A 22325-nucleotide genomic window follows, 5' to 3' on the forward strand; every position below is an offset into this window, starting at 1 on the left:
CAAACGAGATCCTAGCGCCTACTGTAAAGGACTGAACGTGTCCTCCCCAGACTCACGCTGGCATATTCTAACCTCCAGTACCTGGGGATGTGACCCTATTTGGCATCAGGGTCTTTGCAGATGTGAGCATGTTGAACCAAGGTCACTAGGCTGGGCCTGCTCCACGGACTGGCATCTCTCTACAACACGGCGGTGTGCACACAGGCACAGGGGAGCACGTCTCGTTGAAGATTCGGGCAGCGATGGACGGAGGCCTCTACAGGCCGAGCAACCGCCGAGCCGTCAGCAAACGCCAGCAGCTAGGACAGCACGCGGGACACTCTCCCTCGCGGCCTCAGGAGGAAGCCAGCCTCCAGAACCGTGACCTTGGACTCGTGGCCTCGACTATGGGAGTCTGCTGCGTGGTCGGTGGTGGCACCACGCCGATGTTCCGGGTCCACAGGGACAGGTGAGATAAAATATGGATGGTACCTGGACTGTGGGGCCACGCCCTGGAGACCCATGGTGACCTAAGCGATGGGGCCCCAAATCTAGAAGGTTCTGGGAAGCCTAAGGAATGGGGGGCAAATGTGAGCAGAGCCCTGAGGCTGACCACTGAGTAGAAACCAGGGGTGTGCCTGCTGGGCCCGAGGGCCGAGAGGAGACCCTCTGCAGTCCCGCATGGCAAACCCCAAAGCCTCCCTGGACAGGGTTTTGGTGCGAATGTGCCAGTCTCGTCTGCGGAGTCTCACACAAGTGTGACCTCACTTGGCCCTCAGAACGGCCCGAGGGAAGGGTGCCGGCAGCTCCCAAGGACACTTCTGCTGCGGCCTGTGGACAGGGCGGGCAGGCCACCCCCGGGCGCCACTGACCCCTGCACCCCACAAATCACAGACGCTCCAGAGCAGCACCCAAGCCCCTTGGGGTCGGGGCAGTTGGGACCCTTCCAGCTTCCTGCTGGGCACATCCGGTCCCCTGGGTTCCGCCCCTCCGGCTGGAGAGGTGGGGGTCCCCGGAGCCGCCCAAAGCTTTTCCCAGCAAGGCAGAGGTGGGGCAGGAGACCCGGCCCCCTGTCGCCGGAGCAGCAGGCGGCGCACCCTGCGGCGGCCCGCGGCCAGAAGCGGCACCCACCCACCCCGTTCCTCTCCCTTGCTGCTCCCCACACGGCCCACAGCGCCGGGCCACTGGCCCACGGCCCCACCCGACCGCTCGGGGGTCGTTCTTCTGTGGCTGAGGTGGTTTCCGAACAGGAAACTCACACTGCAATTCACGCGATAAACACAGCCACCGCTTACGCAGCGCCTGCAGGCTGGCACCTCCCTGATGCCATCCCAGAGGCTCACGTTCACGTGCGCATCCCGCAGGCCTGCACGCGTATGTAACACACCCGTGTGCCCACACACGTGTATGTGCCAACATACGCTACACGCTACCACACACACCTCCGTATGTGCAAGCACACGTACCTACATGTGCACACACCTACACGTGCGCACACGCCTACACACGCAAATACCCACACGCGCACACACCTACGAGTGCACACACACCTAAACGTGCACACACACCTACACACACACACCTACTTGTGCGCACACACCTACAAACGCACATACACCTACACGTGAGCACACGCACACACCCACACACATACCTATGTGTGCACACACCGACACACACATACATACACAAGCGTACGTAACTACACTCGCGCACACACCTACACGTGTGTACATATCTACACACGTCCACATACCTACACACATATACACACCTACACGCACGCACATACCCACATGCACGCACACACCTACACTAACGCACACACCTACACACGTGTACACACCTGCACACACGTACACGCCTACACATGCATACAAACACATGCGTACATAACTACACTCCTGCACACACCTACACATGTGCACATACCTACACTCATGCACATACCTACACACGATTACACATACCTACGTAGGCACCTATGAGCACACATACCTACACATGCATACGTACCAACATGTACGTGCGATCACACATACCTATACGTATGCCTCTGGGCACACATACCAGCCCACGTGCACACACAGCAACATATACACACAACTGCACATACCTGCATATACACACAGGTGCACACACACCACCGTATACATACAGCCACACTCACCCCAAGGTCCCGTGAGCCCCGTGGGCAGGTATTCTCACTGCCCCTCTATGGTCACGACAGTCTTGGGATCTGCTTGAGCAGGAACCAGGATCCAGGCCCTCCTGGCCAAACGCCGCCCCCGGCACAGGAGACGCCCTGGGCCCTGGGCAGTGCTGGTGGTGGTCAAGGGGCATGTGCTCTCAGCACAGACCAGCACGGACCGGTGGCACCAGTGGATGATGGAGCGCGTCTGAATTCCTCCAGAGCTCCAGCCTTTGCCAAGTCTACTCCGTCATCAGAGATGGGGCCCTGTCGGCCTCTCAGACATCCAAAGCAACACCCCTGTGGCTCCTGAAGCAGCTCCCCAGAGGTCGTACGTACACTCGGAGAGCACGGGTTCAGGACCTGAGGTCACACGTGCACTTGGGGAGCACGAATTCAGCCCCAGAGGTCACGCGGGTACTCAGGGAGCAGGGGTTCAGGATCTGAGGTCACATGTGCACTTAAGGAGCACAGGTTCAGGACCCGACTGGAAGCCCACAGCCACCTGGGGGAGCTGGGCCTGTCTCTTTGGGGATGTCTGTTATAGAAAGCCCCTGTTCACACATGGGCAAACCCCGAGCACACAAACACCTAGGGTGCCCCCCCCCCCACACACACTAAAAGCTCTGTTTCTCTCCTGGACAACGGTTTCCGATTTTCACAACACCCGGGACCCCTGAAGTCCCTCGCAAACAGCTCGCCAAGCCCCACCACAGCCCCCGCAGCCCTGGCACCAGGGGCGGACGCACCAGGGGAGGCTCAGAGGTGAGTCCGGCCAGGCTTCCTGAAGGTGTCTCTGCCGGCCCAGAGGTCTCCATGGCACCGCCGCTCCTAAGGACCTCTCTCCTGACCCCTACTGTCCACCCAGGATCTAGCTCAGGGCCCACATATGGCAGCCACTCGGCACAGAAGTGAATGAGGGACACGCAGGGTCACAGTCGGGGCTCTGGGTCACTTGTGTGTCCAGCACAGCTCGTGGGCGGGGGCAGCAGAACCACTGAGAAATGACCTACGAGGCCAAGAGCGGCTCCCTGGGGAGCACTGTAGACAAGGCCCGGCAAGAAACCCCCACGACCGCCTCACACCCACTAGGATGGCAGTTACCTGGAAGGGACAAGTGTGGGCAAGGGTGTGCAGAGGAGAACCGTTCACAGCCGGCGGCAACGCAAAACGGGGCAGCCGCTGCACGCAACAGCACGAGGTTCCTCAAAACATAAACACAGATGCCACCTCTGGCATCTCCCGAAAAGAGCTGAAGTCAGGCACTTGGTGCCCATATAGCCGTGCTCACGGGACCATCACGCACGAAGCCTAAAGGGGGAGGTGCCGGAGCGAATTCAGACCCATAGTAGGCTGGGGGCTGGGGAGGGGAGAGGAGTTAGTGCTCTATGGGGACAGAGTCCCCGCTCGGGAAGACGGAGATGGGTTCTGGCCACAGACGGGGATGACGACGGGTGCACACCACAAACTTAACGCCACTGAAGTTTTAGAATGGCTGAGATGCTAAACGTTACGTTATGTGCATTTTATCACAAGAAGAAAAAAAGAACAACAACGGTTAAAAACAAAGGAAAGCCTGACAAGACAGCAGCCTGGCCAGGAACCGTGGCAGGGTGACTCCAGTGCCATGGCGCCCTGACGCCCGCCAGCCGAGGACTCACCCCGCGGCACTCTGCGCCTGGCAGTTCCCCTGTTCTCCCTCCTCCTGATCCTCAGAGCCCAAGCCTGTGGGGGTGGGGTGGGGGTGGGGGTGGGGGTGGCGGGGGTGAGGGAGCAGCACATGGCACAGCAGGGGGCCAGGCCCAGGGCAGGTAGGACGGAAGGTCTCAAGTTACAGACGGCCAGTCCCACCGTGGACTGCCAAGGCATGGGCCTCCCCTGCACCCCAGCCACGGGCGGGCTGTGACCCGGCCATCCACCCACTTCCTTCTTTCAACCGCCTGCCCGGATGCGGTGTCTGGGAGATCTGCTGACTCTCCAGACCCCAACCCCTGCTGTCCGGTCGGGCCGGCGAGGGAATGCTCACCTGAGCAGTCATGCAAGCCCTGGGGTACAGAATTTACCTGTCGAGCCCACAGGTACCGATTCAGGGCACGCCTCACACCAGGCCCTATGCGGGGGACTCTGCCCCCGTATGAACAAGAATAGCCCCGTCCACCCCCTGGGGCTCAGCCAGACGCACAGACCCCTGGATCGGGGGATGGAACAGGTCCCCAGCCCAGCCTGGGCCGGGGCCTATCAGTCGCCTCTTCTGAGTAACAAACTACCCTGAAGCCTCGTGACTTACTTAAAACATCATTTTATCTGTTCGTGGTTGTGCGAGTCCACAATCTGGGCTGGTCGGCCCCAGACTGCAAGTGTGTCTGCGGGCATTTGCTCACCAGTGCAGCTGCCAGACTCGGGCACCCCAGCTCGCCACCCGGAGCAGGGCCTCTGGGGCTCCCGCTCCCCGCCCCTAGGGAGCACTCGGCCTTGGACTCTGTGCGGCCAGCGCCTCCCACCCGCCCAGGCCGGCCCAGCTGTGGCACCGCCCTCCCGCCGCACACGCCCACTCCTTTCTCACACGGCGGGGGGGGGGGGGGGGGGGGGGGGGGGGGGGGGGGGGGGGGGGGGGGGGGGGGGGGGGGGGGGGGGGGGGGGGGGGGGGGGGGGGGGGGGGGGGAGCACTTCCAGATCCAACAAGAGCCAGTGAGAACGTCCAAAGCCACACAACCTTCCTGCTTCTGTGCATCAGAGAGGAGACACTGCAGCATCTGCTGGGCCAGAGCCAGGGCCGCCTTTCCAGAACAGTCTGTGCTGCTGGGAGCAGTGCCTAGGGGCTCAGCCTTGCCCTCAGCGTAGAGCATGTTAAAGGCGGCAGGCCACAAATCTCCAACTAGGCCTGTCATATTCAGACTGCAGGAGATCAAGAAAGTCTTGAAAAGAAGCCAGAGAAGAAAAAAAACACCTTACCGACCAAGGAGCAAAGAACGACCTCCCGTGTCTCCCCAGATACCATGTGACGGGAAGACGGTGCAGTGAATATTTAAAAGGGTTGAGAGATAAAGCCCACCAGCCTAGATGTCTACACCCTGGGAAATCATCTTTCTCAGACAAAAACTGAGGGGATCTGTTGCCAGTAGACCTGCCTTGCAAGAAACATGAAAATCTCCTTAAAGGAACATAAGTCACTGAAGGAAAAGTTACAAGTTGTACTTCTCTTTTCCTTACTTGATCTAACAGCAGTTGGTTCAAAGTAACAGCAAGGAGGGTAGTCGTGCTGACTGAGGGGTATGTGAAATGAACGACGGCATGTGCGGGGCTCGGGAGGGAGGGAGGGAGGAGCAGGATGGTCGTGTTACCATAAGGGGCCCCTGGACCTGGGAGCCCGCAGCGCTATCCGAAAGGGGGTCGGGATTAGCTGTAAATGTATCGCAAGCTGCAGGGCGACCACCGAAAAAGGCAAAAGAGAAATGACCTGAGATGCTAAGAAAGGAGAGAAAATGGAACCATGTCAAATGCTCAGTTAAAACCAGGAAAGGCAGAAACAGAGTGGAAGGCAAAAACAAGACAGAGACCAAGGGCAACAGAGTAACAACGACGGTAGACAGTGGCCCAACTACGCCAGTTATCTCTTGGAATGTCGGGGGCCCAAGTGCACCAACAGAAAGACAGAGGTTGTCAGAGCGGATCAAAAGACACAGCCCAACCATCGGTAGTCTAGAAGAAACCGACTTTAAATACAGAAACACATTTAGGTTAAAAGTAAATGAAGAAAGACGTACCATGTAAATGCTAACCAAAAGTGGAAGCAGCTTTATTAATTTCAGACACAGCATTTTAGAACCAAGGGAATTAGCAGGAATAAAGCAGGGTATTACATCATGACAACACAGTCAATCCTCCAAGAGGACGTTAACGATCCTTAACATAAATGTGCCTGATAACAGGGTGTCAAACTACACGTGGCAAAAACAGATAGATGGCAAGGGGAAATTATGAACCCACTATTACAGCTGGAGGCTTCAACAGCCCTGTCTCAGAAAAGGGCAGATCCAGCAGGCAGGAAATCCGTAAGGACACAGTCGAACTCAACGCCACCCTCCATCAACTGGACATTGGGCACATCTGTGACTGCTTCATCCAACGGCAGCAGGAAACACTTTCCTCTCAGGCTCACCGGAGCACTCACCAAGACAGACCACATTCTGGGCCATAAATACATCTCAACAAATTTAAAAGAATGGAAACCATACAATGTCTGCTCTCAGACCACAAGTGGAATTCAACCAGAAATCAGTAACTGAAAGATAACTGAAATTCCTAAATACTTGGAGATTGGACAACACACTTGTAAATAACACAGGGATCAAACAAGTCTCAGGAGAAAGTTAAAAATACTTCAAACTAAATGACAATCTGAACTTATCAAAATATGTGGGATGCACCAAAAAGCAGAGCTCAGAAGGAAATTTATAGCATCGGATGCATATGCCAGAAAATAAGAAAAGATCTGAGATGAACAATCAGAACTTCCACCTTAGAAAACCTGAAAAGGAAAAGCATATTGTAAATCCAAAACAAAGATGTCATACAAATTAGAGCAGAAATCAATGAAACGGCAGGGTGCCTCGGGGCTCAGTCGGTTAAGTGTCTGACTTCGGCTCAGGTCCATGATCTCGCAGTTTGGGGGTTCGAGCCCCGCGTGGGTATCTGTGCCGACAGCTCAGAGCCCGGAGCCTGCTTCGGATTCTGTGTCTCCCTCCCTCTCTGCCCCTCCCCTCCTCGCGCGCACTCTCTCTCTCAAAACTAAAGTATTTAAAAAAAAGAAGAAGAAAGTTAAAACACTGGTACTACCCGACTCCAAAAATTCCTATAAAGCCACCATCATCAAGACAATGTGGACGGGCACCAGCACAGCTAAACAGACCAACGGAACAGAACAGAGAGCCCAGAAATAGATCCACGCAAAAACAATCGAACTCGGACAAAGGCGCAAAAACAATAGACTGGGAGAACTGTCTATTCTACAGAGGGTGCACGAACAACTGACGATTCACATGCAAAAAACCAAATCTTCACAAAAATGAACTCAAAATGGGTCACAGGCATAAATGTGCAAGGCCGAACTATAAAACTCCTAGAACATGACATCAGAGAGAGCGTGGTCGGCCCAGACGGTGAAGCCTTCTTAGGTCAACACTGAAGGTACAATCCGTGAAGGACACAACTGATAAACTAAAATTCATCCACAGTAAAAACAAGCACACTGCCAAAGAGCCGCCAAGTGTGAGAACACAAGCCACCAACTGAGGAGACTTTGACAAAGCGCTAATATCCACAGGACCTTTTTTTTTTTTAATGTTTTTTTAATTTATTTTTGAGTGCTAGACAGACAGAGCATGAGCAGGGGCGGGGCAGAGAGAGAGGGAGACACAGAATCCGAAGCAGGCTCCGGGCTCTGAGCCGTCGGCACAGAGCCTGACACGGGGCTCGAACTCAGGAACAGTGAGATCGTGACCTGAGCTGAAGTCAGACGCTTAACTGACTGAGCCACCCAGGCGCCCGCCTCCACAGGACTTTTTAAATTCAACAAAATGAACAACAGATATTAAAATGGCCAAAAGACCTGAAGAGACACCTCACCAGAGAAGACATACAGACGTCACAAGTCATCAGGGAAACGAAAATGAAAACGACGACGACGTCACCGTGCACCCGTGAGAACGGCCACAACCCGGAACACCGACAGCACGGATCGCTGGCGGGGACGCGGAGCAGAAGGAACGCTCCCTCACTGCTGGCGGGAAAGCAGAGAGGGGCAGCCGCCGCGGAGGAAGGTTTGCCGGTTTCTTACAAAACCGAACACGCTCTGACCATACGACCCAGCGGTCGTGCTCCTTGAGGTCTACCCAGAGGAGGTGAACGTTCACGCCCACACGACAACCCGCAGGCGGATGTTTCCGGCAGCTTTATTCATAACTGCCAGACCTTGGAAGCCACCAAGGTGCCCTTCGGGAGGTGATGGGCAAACACACGGGTGCGTCCAGACGACGGGATGGTATTCGGCGCTAAGAAGGAGCGGGCCGTCACGCCACGAAGACACGGAGGGTCCGCGGGTGCATCTCACTAAGTGACAGCAGCCAATCTGAAAAGGCTGCACCCTGTACGATTCTATCTGGGCGACGTCCCGGAAAAGGCGGGACCATGGAGGCAACAGCAAGGTCAGGGGTTGCCAGGGGCTGAGAAGGGAGGGAGGGATAAATAGAGCACAGAAAACCGTTAGCGCCAACCACCCTGTAAGACACCGTAGCGGGAGCTGCGTGACATTACACATTTGTCCAACCCACGGAATGCGCACCACCGCGAGTGGGTCTGACGTAAACCGTGGGCGACGATGACGTGTCAGTGCAGGTTCGCGTAAGAGGCACCACCCAGTGGGAGACAGTGATAATGGCGGGGGGGGGGGGGTCTATGCATATCCGAGAGCAGCAGGTGTAAGGGAGCCCTGTCAATTTTGCTGTGAACCTAAAACTGCTCTAGAAAACAGTCAGTACGGAGCAAACAGTGCTACCAAGGGAAGCCTTGCAGAAGAAATGCAGGAAAAGCAGGCGTCGCTCAGAGGTGGGGAGGGGTGAGGAAGGGGGCCCTGGAGCTGGGCTGAGGGCGGGCTCCCGGACGGAGCTCTGCACGAACCGCACGCTCCAGCAGCAAGCCTCAGGGCTCCCGGCATCCACCGGTGCATTCGGGCCGAGCCTACCATCCGCGGGGCTCCCGGCACACGTGTGAGGCTGGTGTCTTCCTTCCTGGAACCCCTGGCCCATGCAGAGGGCAGATGAGAAACCAGTAACGCGTAGATACAGACCACGAGCTCACAACAGCGGGCCAGGGGGTGTGGGACGCCTGCTGGGGGCTGATGTTAAAGCAAGGAGCCGAGGGGCCAGGGGCTCTGGGCTTTCTGGGTGGAGGGGACAGGACAGGTGAAGAGATGCCCCGCGGGGGCAGGGCCCAAGCCACGGGCATCCTCCTCAGCCTGTCCTCTGTGTCAAGGGGCTTCTGGGCACCGGAACCGCCCTGTCGCGCACACCAGCCACGTCACCCGTACCCTCTGCGGCCCCACGCCGGTGCCGCCCTTGAATTAACTCTCTGGCCGTAGGTTCCGGGGTTCCATCTGGAACGTTGTTCACACACGGCCGGCCACCTCGCATTCACCTGTCCCCCCACCCCTGGGACAGTGCCTGCCACGCAGGAGGCACTCGTTCATCGTCAATGAAGAGACGGCCGCACCCCCTTGGTTCCGGTCCGCTGGGCCACTCTCCGGGCTTTCCCGACGCTTGGGGTTTACTTCCAGAGCACGGGCTCCAACGCGGGTCCTTCCGCCTGACCTTTCAGCGTGGGGCAATCCGGGCCCCCTCCCACGGCTGCCGCAAGGATTGAGCGGGTGCGAGTGCCGCCGGGCTGTGGCACGCGGAAGCCACACACGCTGGCGGTCACCACACGCATCGCGGCGGCGGGATTTTGGGAGGAAAGGCGCGCGTGTCCTTCTGAACTGGGAGAGCAGATACTTCATCCCTTTGAAAAGGGACAGGATGGACGGCGACGGCCAGCACGCAGAGCTGTGCGAACACTACGCCATCACACAAGCACTTCCGTGGGGACCGTCCCTCACGTTCTCCCCGCCCCCTCTAGGGCCCCTCCGGGGAAGCACAGCGAGAGGAGGTGACAGCCAGCCAGCCTGCCACTTCCTGAGCACGGGCTCTGGGTCCCGCACCACCTGACGTCACCCGAGCCCCGTGGGGAGACCCCCGGGCGGGCAGAGGCGGGAGGGGGCTCCAGGCGGTGCCAGCGGCGACCCCTGCGCAGGGCCCAGCTCCCGGGGGCGCCGTGGCCACGGGGGGACTGCTCCCGGGCCACCGTGCACGGCCCGCAGAGCAGGTGAATTCGTAAACGCGGCCTCCAGACAGACTACTGACATACAGGTGGAGAGAGACAACAGGGAGCGGGAAGACGCCTTCCTGACCTGGGGAGCGAAGTTCAAGACAACCCCACACACCAGGGAGGGCGGGGGACAGGCCTGCACAAGCACTGGGAGGGGCTGCTCGTCACGGCCCCTTGAGGAAGAAAAGGGAGTAGACACGTGCAGCCCACGTACCCACGGAGGACGTGCAACCAGAACGCACGAGTAGCTCCAATGAGAAGCCTAAACACGTGCTTCACCAAACCAGATCGTCAGAAGGCCGAGAAATAGACAAAAGGCGATGGGCCTCAGCGGACGTCAAGGAGACAGCAGAAAAAAACCAAGGGCCACGCCATCCATGCCCACCGGGTGGCGGGGAGGACACAGAGGAGGCCGGCCAGGCCCCAGCGCCACATGGACCCTCCCCACTAAAGCCAAGCTCGAAACATCCCTGCAACCCGGCGGCCTCGCCCCCGGACGTGGCAACAGCCGGGGCCGCGACATGCGCCAAAACACCGACAAGGACATTTGTGAAGGCAGCGCTCGGGCGACATGGGAAAGCCCGTGGAGAAGCCCATTTGGGAACATTTCCACAGGGAAAAGCCTGTACACAGAGCCAAGACGTGCACCATCCCTGGTGGTGGTGGTGGCGGGCGGGGGGGGGGGTGGTGGCAGGGACGGGTCCTCTGGTTCCACAGCTGTGTTCGCCTTGTGATAACTCCGTGAGCCACACGCTGGTGATCCAGCCCCCCTGCCCCCACGTGCACGGGTGTACACACGGAACAAGTGTTTCCACAGACAAGTTTCTTAAGAGAGAGGTGGTCGTCCGTGACCTGACCTCTGACGGGCCCCGGGACAGCGCACAGGGCAAGGACCATCCCGGCCAGTGAGGCCGGTGCCGGTGGGTGTGCCGAGGGGGCTCCTGCTTCAGCGGGGGAAGGTCAGGACGCAGAGAACGGAGTGCCCACGGAGGAAGGGCCGAAACGTCGGGGCCGGCTGGCACAGATACCAGGCGAGCGTGGGGGCCGGGGGGCACGCTTTCAGGCATTACTGCCCTGTCCACAGGCCCTGCTCTCCGTGCTCCCCTCCAAGCCCGGAAAACCACAAGGCTCATTGTCACTTACCTCTCACGGCAGCAGAGTGCTGAAGGGTGGCGTGGGGGGCCTGTGCCTCGGTGCCCCGTTCCCAGGCCAGCACCCACACAGTTCAGCGTCAGCTGCACCACACTCAGCGGCCCGCTATGCCGACCCCCGCAGCTTTCTCAAAACCAAACGAGGCACAGACGGACGCAATGGCAGCTGCGTGCGGGCACATCCTCCCGGGGGTCACGGGAGGCGGACAGAAGGAGGGATGTGCCACAGGGGGTGAAGCCTGCCCTGCACTCAGGTGCCGCCGTCGACGTTTCTCCCCAAAACAGAAGCACACGCACGACAGACACCGGCTGGTGCGGCTACAAGATGCTTTATTGCCCCTGCTCTGTACATCCGACACCGGCTGTTTGTTGCTCGTGGCCTGGGACCAACCCGACGGTCTCCGCCCAGCAGGCCGACCACACAGACCGGCTGCCACACCCTCCCCCCCCTTCTGGAAAGCTAGAGCCCTGGTTTGTGCTCCGCGTGCCAGCTTCAGGAGGCCCGACACGCGGCTGTCTCGGCGTCCATTTGGGAAAGCAAACTCCCCCGGCCTCAAATGAAGCCCCCATGTCATTTCTGAACGCATTACTCCAAGTTACAGAGTTCTCAATCACCAAGAAGTTCAGTGACGTGGTTTCCTAATTACCAGACCCACAAACTTAAAAATTCTTCCCCTCCAGATACCAAGGACCCTACAGCCGGCCAAACCTAAGAGTGTGGGATGTTGTGCCCCAATTCTTCTCCTGAAAGAGCAGGTCCCATTTTAATCTCTGTCACAGGAGGATGTCAGCCGCCCCTGCGCCCGCAGGCACCAAGCAGGCACCAGCCGCAGGCTCAGTGCGGGCCCTGCCTGCCTCCGCCGACCCCAGCCAAGGATTGCTCTTCAGACAAAAAGCACCTATAGATGCAAGCAGAGAATCGAATTCCTGCCGCACGGCAGGCAGCACGGGAAGCCAGGCCACTAGCTCCACCTGGTGGAGGAGGCGGGGCTCACGGCGCTGTCACTTCCCACAGAGTTCTAGCACCTTCTTCACCATGGCCCCGATCCCGTCGTGGATGTGGTGGAGCGCCGTCTCGCACATGAAGGCCGGGGTCGTGACCACCTTGTTCTTCTGGTCCACGTGAGCTTCGTGCACTGAAGTTACGGAAAACAGTCACCCGGCAAGGACACACGGGTGGCGGGCGTGAAGTGCCACCCTGACCCCCGCCCCCGCCCACCCCCAGAGTGTGCTCCGCCGCCCTTCTCAATGGAGCTCCAAATGGGGGATCCTTCCTGCCGCAGTCCCCGCGGCCAGGGTCCACGTCCCATGCCACTCACACCCCATAACCAGAGCACACGCGTCCTGACTTCAGTGAGCCCAGCGCTGGTTTCCTCAGACCCCTCACGGTGGCAGGCCCCCACGGGACCCAGGCCCGCCCGCAGACCTGGGCTGCACACACAGGAGCGCCGGCCCCACAGCAACCTCGTCTGAGAAACCGGAACAGAGAGCCGCTCCGAGTGTCGGCCACAAGAGGCCAATCCGACCCGGGACCCTCCCCCGACACAAGCCGAGCTCTCGCCCTGGTCGGGCAGACGCCAAGCGCTGATGGGACTGGCCCTGCCCCCTCCCTATAAGGTGCCCTCCTGGACCCACTCCAAAGACCCCGGGCCAGCTCCACCCACACAGCTGCTGGGCGGGCCGGCCACTCTGCACAGGAGGGAGGTGGGCACTTAACCAAAACTGTCTGTAAGCCAAACGGCCCTCCAAGGAGAGAAAAGCACCTTCGAGACAGACACCCAGGGTCACGGTGTTGTCTCCAGCACCTTCCGGGACACCGTGCTGCTCTGTTCCTTGGGTCTGGGTCCAGGTGTGGACCTGGGTTGTGGTCAGCCCTGGCCTGAGGCTCTGTGTGCACAGTGCTCGGGCACCTGCAGGAGGATCAGGGGCCAATGAGGCCACTGGGCTGGCTCCCGTCCACACCACCAGGGGAACTTCCACCAAAGCCAGGAAACCCCCCGGTACTGCTCCCATCCACGGGCAGCCTCCACCCCACCCTGGGGCGCAAGCTCACTCCCCTCACTGGCAGGCAGCTCCCAGCCTCCCACCCAGAAAGCCGTCCCCGTCGAGCCTGAGGCCGACCGCTCGCCTGACCAGGTGGCCCTGTGTGCCTGGGGTGTGCCGAACCCAGCCCGCATCCACCAGGCCGACCTGGAGACACGGCCAGGGAGGGCCACGTGCCGGCATCGGACCCTACACGTGTCATGCATGTGCTCCCAGGTGCCCCCGGCAGTGCAGCTCCCGGTTCGAGAGCCAGAGGAGGGGTCCCCGGAGCCACCGCCACCGCCACCCTGGCTGCCAGAAAGGATATGGTCACTCCCTTCACACAGTGCTTGGCGCCCAGGGCCTTGATGGCCTCTGCGGTCCCCGCGTAGGGCCACTTGCCGCCTTCCTCCTGCTCGTGGCCCACGGTGACCTCGACGCCGCGGAGCACTTTGGCTGCGAGAACGGGAGCGATGCAGCACAGGCTGAAGAGTGAAGGACAGGGTCAGCTCGGGACCACACGAGTGGACGCCAGGCCAGGGGGCGCAGCAAGGCACGCAAACCTCCCTGACCTTGAGGATGAGTGCCAACACTAGCCAGAGGGCCTGGCAGCTGAGAGGTGGAAGCCGGGCCGCCCGGGGCGGCCGTGGCCAACGGGGCGAGGGGTGTCGCAGGTGACGCGAGCTTCCGCTCAACTCCCCTGCGGGCCGCAGTCGGGAGGCACTCCCGACCAGTCGCTCCGAGCATGGTGGTTCAGCCACACCAGACCTCTGGGCACCAGACATCACACCGGCACCCTGCCCGCGTCAGCGCGCGCTCAGGGGGCACACGGGCCATCCACCATAGCGGCTACGGGCCGGGCCGCCCCAGCGTGTGGCTGTCGGGGACCGCCCTCCCCTCACCCGGGGTCCACAACCCTTCCAGCCGCCGCCCAGACCTCTCTGGGCCACCGTGTTCCCACACAGGCCTCTCCTCTGGCTCATCTTCCACAGCGCCCAGCTGGTTCTCCTGCGCGGCCTTTAAAGGCCCTGCGTAGGAGCTATCATAACAAGCCACGAAAAAGTATCGTCAAAACAAACTTACACAGTGCTTCAAGCCCCACAGCTAACCCGCCTACTTAGAAACCCCGGACAGAAATTTCCCCCAGCCACCAAGTTGACACAGTCCCCGGACCTAGGGTCTCCAGAGTGTCTTGTGTCGTGAGCCTGCACAGACACCTGGCGGCATCGGCCCTCAAGTGGGGCTGTCTGTGTGGCCGGCCGTGCTGGTCTTGGGCTGTGGACACCGAAGCAAGCCAAAGCCATGTGCTCCGGACAGAGGCCCCTGCTGGGACCGTTCCTGCACGGAGGTCAGAGGACATACACAGAGGTGGCCGAGCCACCGGGACCCCTTGCTTCCACCTGTGTTCATGACGAGCAGGGCGCTAGGGTCCCCGTTAGCGCTCAGCCCACAGAAGTGGGTGCCGCTCCAGTGACAGCATTCTGGGAGAGAGAGGCGTGGAGCATGGCCGTCACCTGCTGCCTGTCTCTCCCGAGCAGGCCCGGGACTGAGAAGGCACCGTGCGAGCAGACATGCTCCCGACCGCAGACCCGAGGCCGGCCCCGTTCGTGAGGAGGGGGCTCCCCGCAGAGTGACTGGGCGGGGACTGTCCTTGCCAGGCGCTACATCCCATCCAGGTGGGAGGGTTCTAACACAGCCCTGTTCACACAGATGTCAGAGGGGATCTGGGGTGCTCCCGTCTATACCACAATGAGCCGTCTTCACTGCATCTCTCACCGCAGAGCTCCCGAGGGAGTCTCTCCAACCAGCAGACCCGAAGCCATGCACTCTGCACGCTCCGGCGCACTGACACGGACAAACACCGACCTTCGTCAGAGCAGGGGCCAGGCGTCCGTGGAAGCCGAGTCTCAGGGGCTCAGATCTGGCAACAGGGGCACCATCATGCTCCTGGTGGCAGGGCTGGCCGGCCTCCCCACCTGCCAGGACCCAGGACCTCGGACCTCGACAAGAGCAAGGTCCAGTGAGTTTGGGTGTGCAGACAAGTGTGAAAGGCCCAAGCACGCAATGAACGTGCAGGCCCAGAGGGAGGTGCTGGGGAACGGTGCTCGTGTGTGACTGGCTCCAGCCTGCCCGGAGCGAGGACAGAAGGCAGAGGTCAGCAGAGGAGAATGAGCCCTGGAAAAGGCTGGCGGTCAGGGAAGGACTGACTGGGGAACCTCCCAGAGCTCTCTTTCCTGTTAAGTCACCAAGTGAATTTCCCGAGCTGGAAGGTGCCTAGGACGCCCTGTGAACCCCTCCGCGAAAACAGGCTTTCAGGACGGTGCAGCCCTGCACTCCCCACCCCTACGTACCCGATAGGCTTGCCGGCCCCGTGGAACTCCTTCAGGACGCGCTCCACGTCTCTGTGGACTCTGCAGTCTTTCCCGTCCACGGCGAAGGTGCTCCTAGCACGAGAAGAGGCCTCTCACAGTTTGGTGTCCACCGGCCCGGGGCGCCTCCAACCCTACCCCGCAGACGTCGTGTGTGGCTCTGCTCCCTCCCCAGCACCCGTGACAAGCAGTTCACGTGTGTGTCGTGTGTTTTGTACAGTTACACGTACGTGTTTTTTTCTAACTTTACGTCAGAAAGAAGCAAAAACAGCAGCGGGGGAGGGCAGCAGATGCCACAGCGAACCGAAGGTGACAGGGTCGCAGGCCGTGGACCTAAAGCCAACAGGCCCCCCACTGACCGGGCGGGAGGCGCAGGTGAGACGACACACGGCTTCTGTCACTGCAGCGATGACCGCGGAGGCGTCCGGCGTGGCCCCCCTCCTACAGCCGGCGGGCGTGCACCCGCACTGCTCTGGGAGGCAACTGGTCACACCCACCGAATCCCAAAGTACACGCTCCCTGCCACGAGCCCCATCTCTGGGCTGTCTGCTCTGCACACGCGGCTCCTCCGTCCTGGGAGGCCCACGGCAGCGTCACAGCCCCGGGACCGGACAACGGTGGGCGCGAGGGAGGTGTGCCACCCTGAGGGGCTGCTGCATCCTCGGGGTGCGTGCAAGTCCAAACGCAGCCAACTTTACTTTTTTTTTTTTTTTTAATGTTTTTATTTATTTTTGAGACAGAGAGAGACAGAGCGTGAGCAGGGGAGGGGCAGAGAGAGAGGGAGACACAGAATCGGAAGCAGGCTCCAGGCTCTGAGCCGTCAGCCCAGAGCCCGACGCGGGGCTCGAACTCACGGACTGCGAGATCGTGACCTGAGCTGAAGCTGGACGCCCAACCGACTGAGCCACCCAGGGACCCCACTTTTTTTTTTTTTAATTTTTTTTTAACATTTGTTTATTTTTGAGAGACAAGCGGAGCATGAGCAGGGGAAGGGGAGAGAGAGAGATACAGAATCGGAAGCAGGCTCCAGGGTCTGAACTATCAGCACAGACCCCGACGCGGGGCTCGAACTCATGAACTGCGAGACCACGAGCTGAGCCGAAGTCGGACGCTCAACCGACTGAGCCACCCAGACGCCCCTCAACTTTACTCTTTAAACACGTGTCAACTGTACCTCCAAACAGCTCTCGAGACAAAAGGGGAACTGGAAACACGGTGTCCGTCAGAGCTGGGTCGTCTACCCAACGGGATCTGTGAGGTGGTTAGAGGGCCACCGACAAGCCACCCCGTTGGCGGAAAACACAAAGTACACATCACTGAGCTTAAGACACCTCCACCTCATTAGTTTAACACGACCACGCGTATGAACCTCTGGCGGAGGAAACACGGCCGGGCAGGAGCCTGAGGCCCCACACGAGAGGAACCCGGTTCCCGCTGTGAACTCGCATCCCCAGCGAACTAGCCTTCCACGTGCACCCTGCACAACCGACAACCACAGCAGCCGCAGCCTCGGAGACCAAGGACACGGGAGCCTGCCTGACTTCTAGAAAGGTTGGGAAAAACAGGGCAAGCGACCATAAGCCACAGCTTCCCCCAGGAAGTGGGTTCAGACAACAGCACTGACCCAAGGCCGCTGCTTCCTTGAGCGCACAGACACGGACCCACCGACAACCCAGCGCGCCTCGTGTCTGTAGTTAACCAAGCGTGGGTGGTCAATTGTGCCGGGGACACAACCCCGAGAGACCCCCAAAGTGCCCTCATCCTCAGGGAGGAGCTAAGGGTCACAGATAAGGCTCGTCCTCCCGACGAAAAAACCTCGGTCTGGCAGAAGAGGAAGTCCAGCCAGCACCTCAGGCCGTCCTCTGCCATCTACTGCCGAGAGGTGCGTGGAGGTGGCAGTCGCCTGAAAGGCTGGTTTTTGGAAGACAAAGTGGACAGGAGCGGGAGGCACCGCCACGAGGGGCTGGGAACGCAGGGCTGGGATGTGGACGTGGACGAAAGCTGTTCAGATGTCTGCAGGCAGAGGGGAGCCGCCAGGGGTCAGCGTACACATCAGGGAACCTGACGTCTGGCTGCGGGGCACCCACAGAGCCAGCCAGGGAGCTGCTGCACCGCCGCGGGGGGGGGGGGGGGGCGGGTGGTGGCACTGGCCAGCCAAGCCAACAGGGCAAGGGCGGCAGTGAGCCCGAGGACCCAAGGCAGCTGCCCCCCCGCCCCGCCCCCCCCCCCCCCCCCCCGGCTTCCCACCCACGACGGCTGTGCCAAAGCCGCCTTGGAATGGATGTGCTGGATGGCGAGGCCAGTGCGCAGAGAGCTTCCGGGATGCGCACAGAAAGAGGATCTAAAACCCACAGGACGTCAGGCCAGAGCGAGCCCTCCCGGCTGCAGATCTAGTTACCAGGGTGACAACCAGAGAGCAAAACCTTTCCACTTGGGACCAGCATCTGAACGGCCCACCGGAACAGCAGCTTCACACGGACACGGAGACCGGCAGGGCACAGGGTGAGATCAGAGAAAGCCCCTACCCCCCCCACCCCCACCCCCGCAGCAGCAGCCCAGGAGCATTCTGGGAGAAGTGACAGAAAAAGCACGTCAGGCTAACTGCTGACCTAAGCCCCAAGCCACGCCGGTTCCCTGTCACAGACCAGCTCCGTGCAGCCCTTTGGAACCTGAGATCCCCAACGGCTGCTCGCGTCCCCACCCCGTCTCCGTCCCCGGCTTCGCTACAGGTGAAAAGCGAACACCCCAGAGACCCCACACGCACAGGTTTTTGGCGGCTCCGAAGCCTCCAGGGAAGATGGCAGCGTCGTGATCCGCAGCGCTGAGCCGGGCCAGGTCGGTGATCTTGCCGCGGGCGATCCTTGCAGACTCTGTCAGAACGTTCCTGGGAAAGAACACAAAAGAGGCCTGAAGCAAACTTTGGCCTGCAGACTACAAAACGGGGGGGGGGGGGGGGGGAGGGGGGGGACACTACCACAGGACAAGAAAACTTGTACTCGGGCCAGGGAAGTGCACCAGCACTTGCACTCAAGGTCAGGACCTAGAGAAGGTGACACGGCCATTTGGAGCATCTGGAGTGCTCAGAACTGGGGACGGATGAAAGACAGGACAGAGCAGGGGAAGGCCAAGGTGCCGCACAGGTAAGCGAAGGAAACCAGGGTCAGCCACAGTAGGCGCCGTGCGGTGTTCCCCCAGGCCTTGCAGCCAGGACCAGTGTCCCAGGCAGAAAAGGAAGGGGGGGCGGCCGACACCAGCTCCCAGGAGAAAGAGCGCCCCCTGTGCGAAGCCAGCGGGCAAGTGTGGCCGTCCCTGCCCTGGAGCAAGACTGGAGAAGGAAGGCTCTGAGAGCACAAAGACCGCACAGGCCTCAGCGCCAGAACACCGTTTCGAGCCAGCTCAGAGATCTGGGGCCCAAACAGGTGAACGCGGCACGAGACCCAGCTGGGAGGCACAGCCTTGACCAAAACAAAGGTGGGGCGATGACTCTTGATCTCAGAGTCGTGAATTCAAGCCCCACCTAGGGTATAAACAGTACAAAAAAAAAAAAAAAAGTAGCAGTGCGTTAAAACAAAGATAGGAGGAACTTAGCCGGACTTTTCTATCCTTTCGTGTTTTGGTAGGCATTAAAAGATAACAACAGCACGACCACAGGACAGCCTGAGTACGGGGGCTCTGAATGACTGCGTTCAGAACTCAGAGCACAGGCAGAGTCCCCGCCAGGACAAAGCCACCCAGCATGCCGGCTCTCAGGGAGTTTGTACCAGGCCCGTGCCCACATTCCAGGACGGAGGAGCAGGATCACACCTGGTCTCGCTCTCAGAAGGCTGCCCCTTGGTGTGGTCAATCACGTGCATCTGAGGGACGTCAGGAGCAAAGATCTGGACCTCAGCCCCGCCACGACTCAAGTGAACCAGTACCCTGCATGGAAGAAAATCACACAGAACTGAAACATGCCCAACCCAGCTTTACCTCTTAGCGTGTTTCTACAAGCAGGGTTTTTGCAGGCCGCCCTGCAGAAGTCTCTCGTGCACGTTAATATCCTGCTGCTTTACAAAAAGTTACAGCTGGCCTGCCGATGACCCAAACGGCCACAATCCAGATTCGCTGTCCCCGAACTAGCCTGCAGAGCCCAGCTAGTGCCCAAGCTCCCTTTACAAACCGGGGTGCAGGGACGGGTGATTCGACTGGTGTCCCAGCCTGGACCCCAGGCTGCTTCAGGGCGGTCTTCCTCCCACAGGCCAATCAACGCAGCCCTCAAGGGTTTGAGGGGGGCTTCCGATCACGACACTCACTCTCTCCCGCCTCTCCCATGATAGTCACAGGGCTGGGAGAGAGCTATGCAGGTCTCCCTGAGGGCTGCTGTGTGCCAGGCACAAGTCCAAATCTGTCCCAGACACGGGGCTCTCACTGTCCCCCTTTCAGAGGAGGAGACATGAGGTGGGTGACCCGGTAGAACCACCCTGGGACTCAGGCTCTCGTCCTTGTAACCTGCAGGGCTCTCCACACAGGGCTCCCTGCCCACACCCCGGAGGTTTCACGTAGCCCGCCTGCTTTCTCATGCCCCTGCTCCGAGCCCTGCTCTGGAAGCTCTCCTGGCCCTCTGCCGCCTGCCAGCTCTGCCCACTCCAAAGACCACTCCATGTCCAGTGCCCACACCCGCACACGCAGGCAGGTGCAGGACGGGGAGGGGCCTCAGGCTCCTCTGGGTACGCTCGGGCCCTGCACTTGGGAGGCAGAGGTTCCCCAACCATGACCTAACTCTCCCTGCCCACCGACTCCAGATCTGACATCTACCAGTCCTGCTCACAGAAGCCTTTAATAAAAAGCCACACGCTACTAACATCTGAAAGGTTACATCAAAAACACCGTCCACAGCTGAAGGTGCCTCGTGCCTCACAGCCTTCTTTTAAAAACTTTTTAATGTTTATTTCTTGAGATAAACACAAACCGTGAGTGGGGGAGGGGCAGAGAGAGAGAGGGCGACACAGAATCGGAGGCAGGCTCCAGGCTCCGAGATGTCAGCACAGAGCCAGACGCAGGGCTCGAACCTACGAACCGCGAGGACATAACCTGAGCTGAAGTCGGAGGCTTAACCGACTGAGCCACCCAGGCGTTCATCGCCCTAGAGTCATGATGACGCAATCTGACCTCAAAGTTAACCATGGGTGGGGCGCCTGGGTGGCTCAGTCGGCTATGTGTCCGACTTTGGCTCAGGTCATGATCTCGCAGTCTCTGAGTTCGAGCCCCGCATCAGGCTCTGTGCTGACAGCTCAGAGCCTGGAGCCTGTTTCAGATTCTGTGTGTGTGTCTCTCTCTCTGACCCTCCCCCATTCATACTCTGTCTCTCTCTGTCTCAAAAATAAATAAACGTTAAAAAAAAATTTTTTTTTTTTTAATAAAAATAAAAGTTAACCACGGGTGTTAAACACGAGATGTATTCCATGGTTGTCTCTGAGTGACAACGCTACAGGTGGCACTTAGAGAACTTATCTCTGGCTCCCGCCGTGTGCCTCCCCGTGCCTGGTGGCTCGTTTCCTCTGCCTTTCTAATCAAACATTTCTCCAAATGGCTCAGGAAAAGGCAAAGGGTCCTCCAGGGCTTACGCTGAGGCCTCGTGGAGCTCAGTCCCGTCGTAGACTCCGCATCCAGACAGCACCTGCGGGACAGCGCGGGTGGGGGGTGGGGGGTGTCAAGGGGGACTCCACCTGGAGGCAGCCGGCCAGGGGGAGGGGCGTGAAGAAGGGACTTGCATGGAGAGAGGTAGGGGGCGGGCCTCGGTGGGGTGGCGGTGAGGACCATAAGAACCGCCGCGGGCAGAGGTGAAGGAGGGCTGGGGGACGGCACGGGGGGTGGGGGTGGTGGGAGTGGGTGGGGGTGAGGAGGGCCCGACCTTGGGAGGGGGAGGGGAGGGGCTAAGGGGGGCGGGCCTCGGGGGGGGGCGGGCCTCGGGGGGGGGCGGGTGAGGAGGGCCCGACCTCGGGGGTGGGGGGTGAGGAGGGCCCGACCTCGGGCGGAACTGGATGGGAAGCGGCCGTGACCTCTGGCGGCAGCCCCGCCCCATGCCCGCCCGCCGAAGTCCGCTTACCAGCGCGACCCTGGCCCGGGGCCGCGGCGCGGAGCTGTGTAGGGCCGCGCGCGGGGCGGGTGCATGGAGCGGCGCGAACGCGGAGGCCGCCGCCAGCCTGGGTGCCACCAGAGCCCTGACCGCCGCCATGACTGCGCGGGGACAGTGGGTCGCAGGGGCCAACGACCGCGGAGGCCTGGGCTGAACGAGCGTGCTTCGCGCCTGCGCACAATGCGCCCGCCCCGGCCCAGACTCCCGTGAGCGCGCCGGTGGGCGGGGCCGCGCCTGCGCACCGTCCGCCCGCCCCGGCCCCTCTCCCGCGAGTGCGCTGGTTGTTGTCTGCGTGAGTCGACGCAGTAGCGTGTCCCGCCGCCCGGGGAGCTGCTGCTGCCCTGGGCTCGGGATCCCGGACCCCGGGGCGGAAAGCACCCCCTACCCAGCTGGGGCGGGCTGTGGCACCCGGGGCGGGCGCGGCTCGAGGCCGATAGAGAGTCAGACTCCAGACTTCGTTATTGTCAGCACTCTTGGGAGCAGCTCCTTGATGGCGAATAACCCACGTTCACATTTCAAGTCGTCTTTTCGTGGTGTTTGACTCGGGATCCGGATGGGAGCCCCCTCGAGGCTCCGCCTTC

At 60.3% G+C, this 22325-nt stretch overlaps 1 protein-coding gene across 1 annotated transcript; it reads right to left on the minus strand.

Moving 5' to 3' along the window:
* Window positions 1–11548: 11548 nt before the first annotated feature.
* GATD3 (glutamine amidotransferase class 1 domain containing 3) lies at window positions 11549–21927 on the minus strand. The gene is made up of 7 exons (XM_043593469.1): window positions 21715–21927; window positions 21233–21285; window positions 19434–19547; window positions 18394–18513; window positions 15612–15704; window positions 13589–13745; window positions 11549–12369 (listed from the first exon to the last, which is right to left on the minus strand). Exons 1-7 carry the CDS (start codon window positions 21841–21843, stop codon window positions 12241–12243), a joined length of 795 nt encoding a protein of 264 aa, XP_043449404.1. The 5' UTR covers window positions 21844–21927; the 3' UTR covers window positions 11549–12240.
* Window positions 21928–22325: the final 398 nt, after the last annotated feature.

Source organism: Prionailurus bengalensis, chromosome C2 (genome assembly GCF_016509475.1).
Source record: "Prionailurus bengalensis isolate Pbe53 chromosome C2, Fcat_Pben_1.1_paternal_pri, whole genome shotgun sequence".
Lineage (NCBI taxonomy): Eukaryota > Metazoa > Chordata > Mammalia > Carnivora > Felidae > Prionailurus > Prionailurus bengalensis.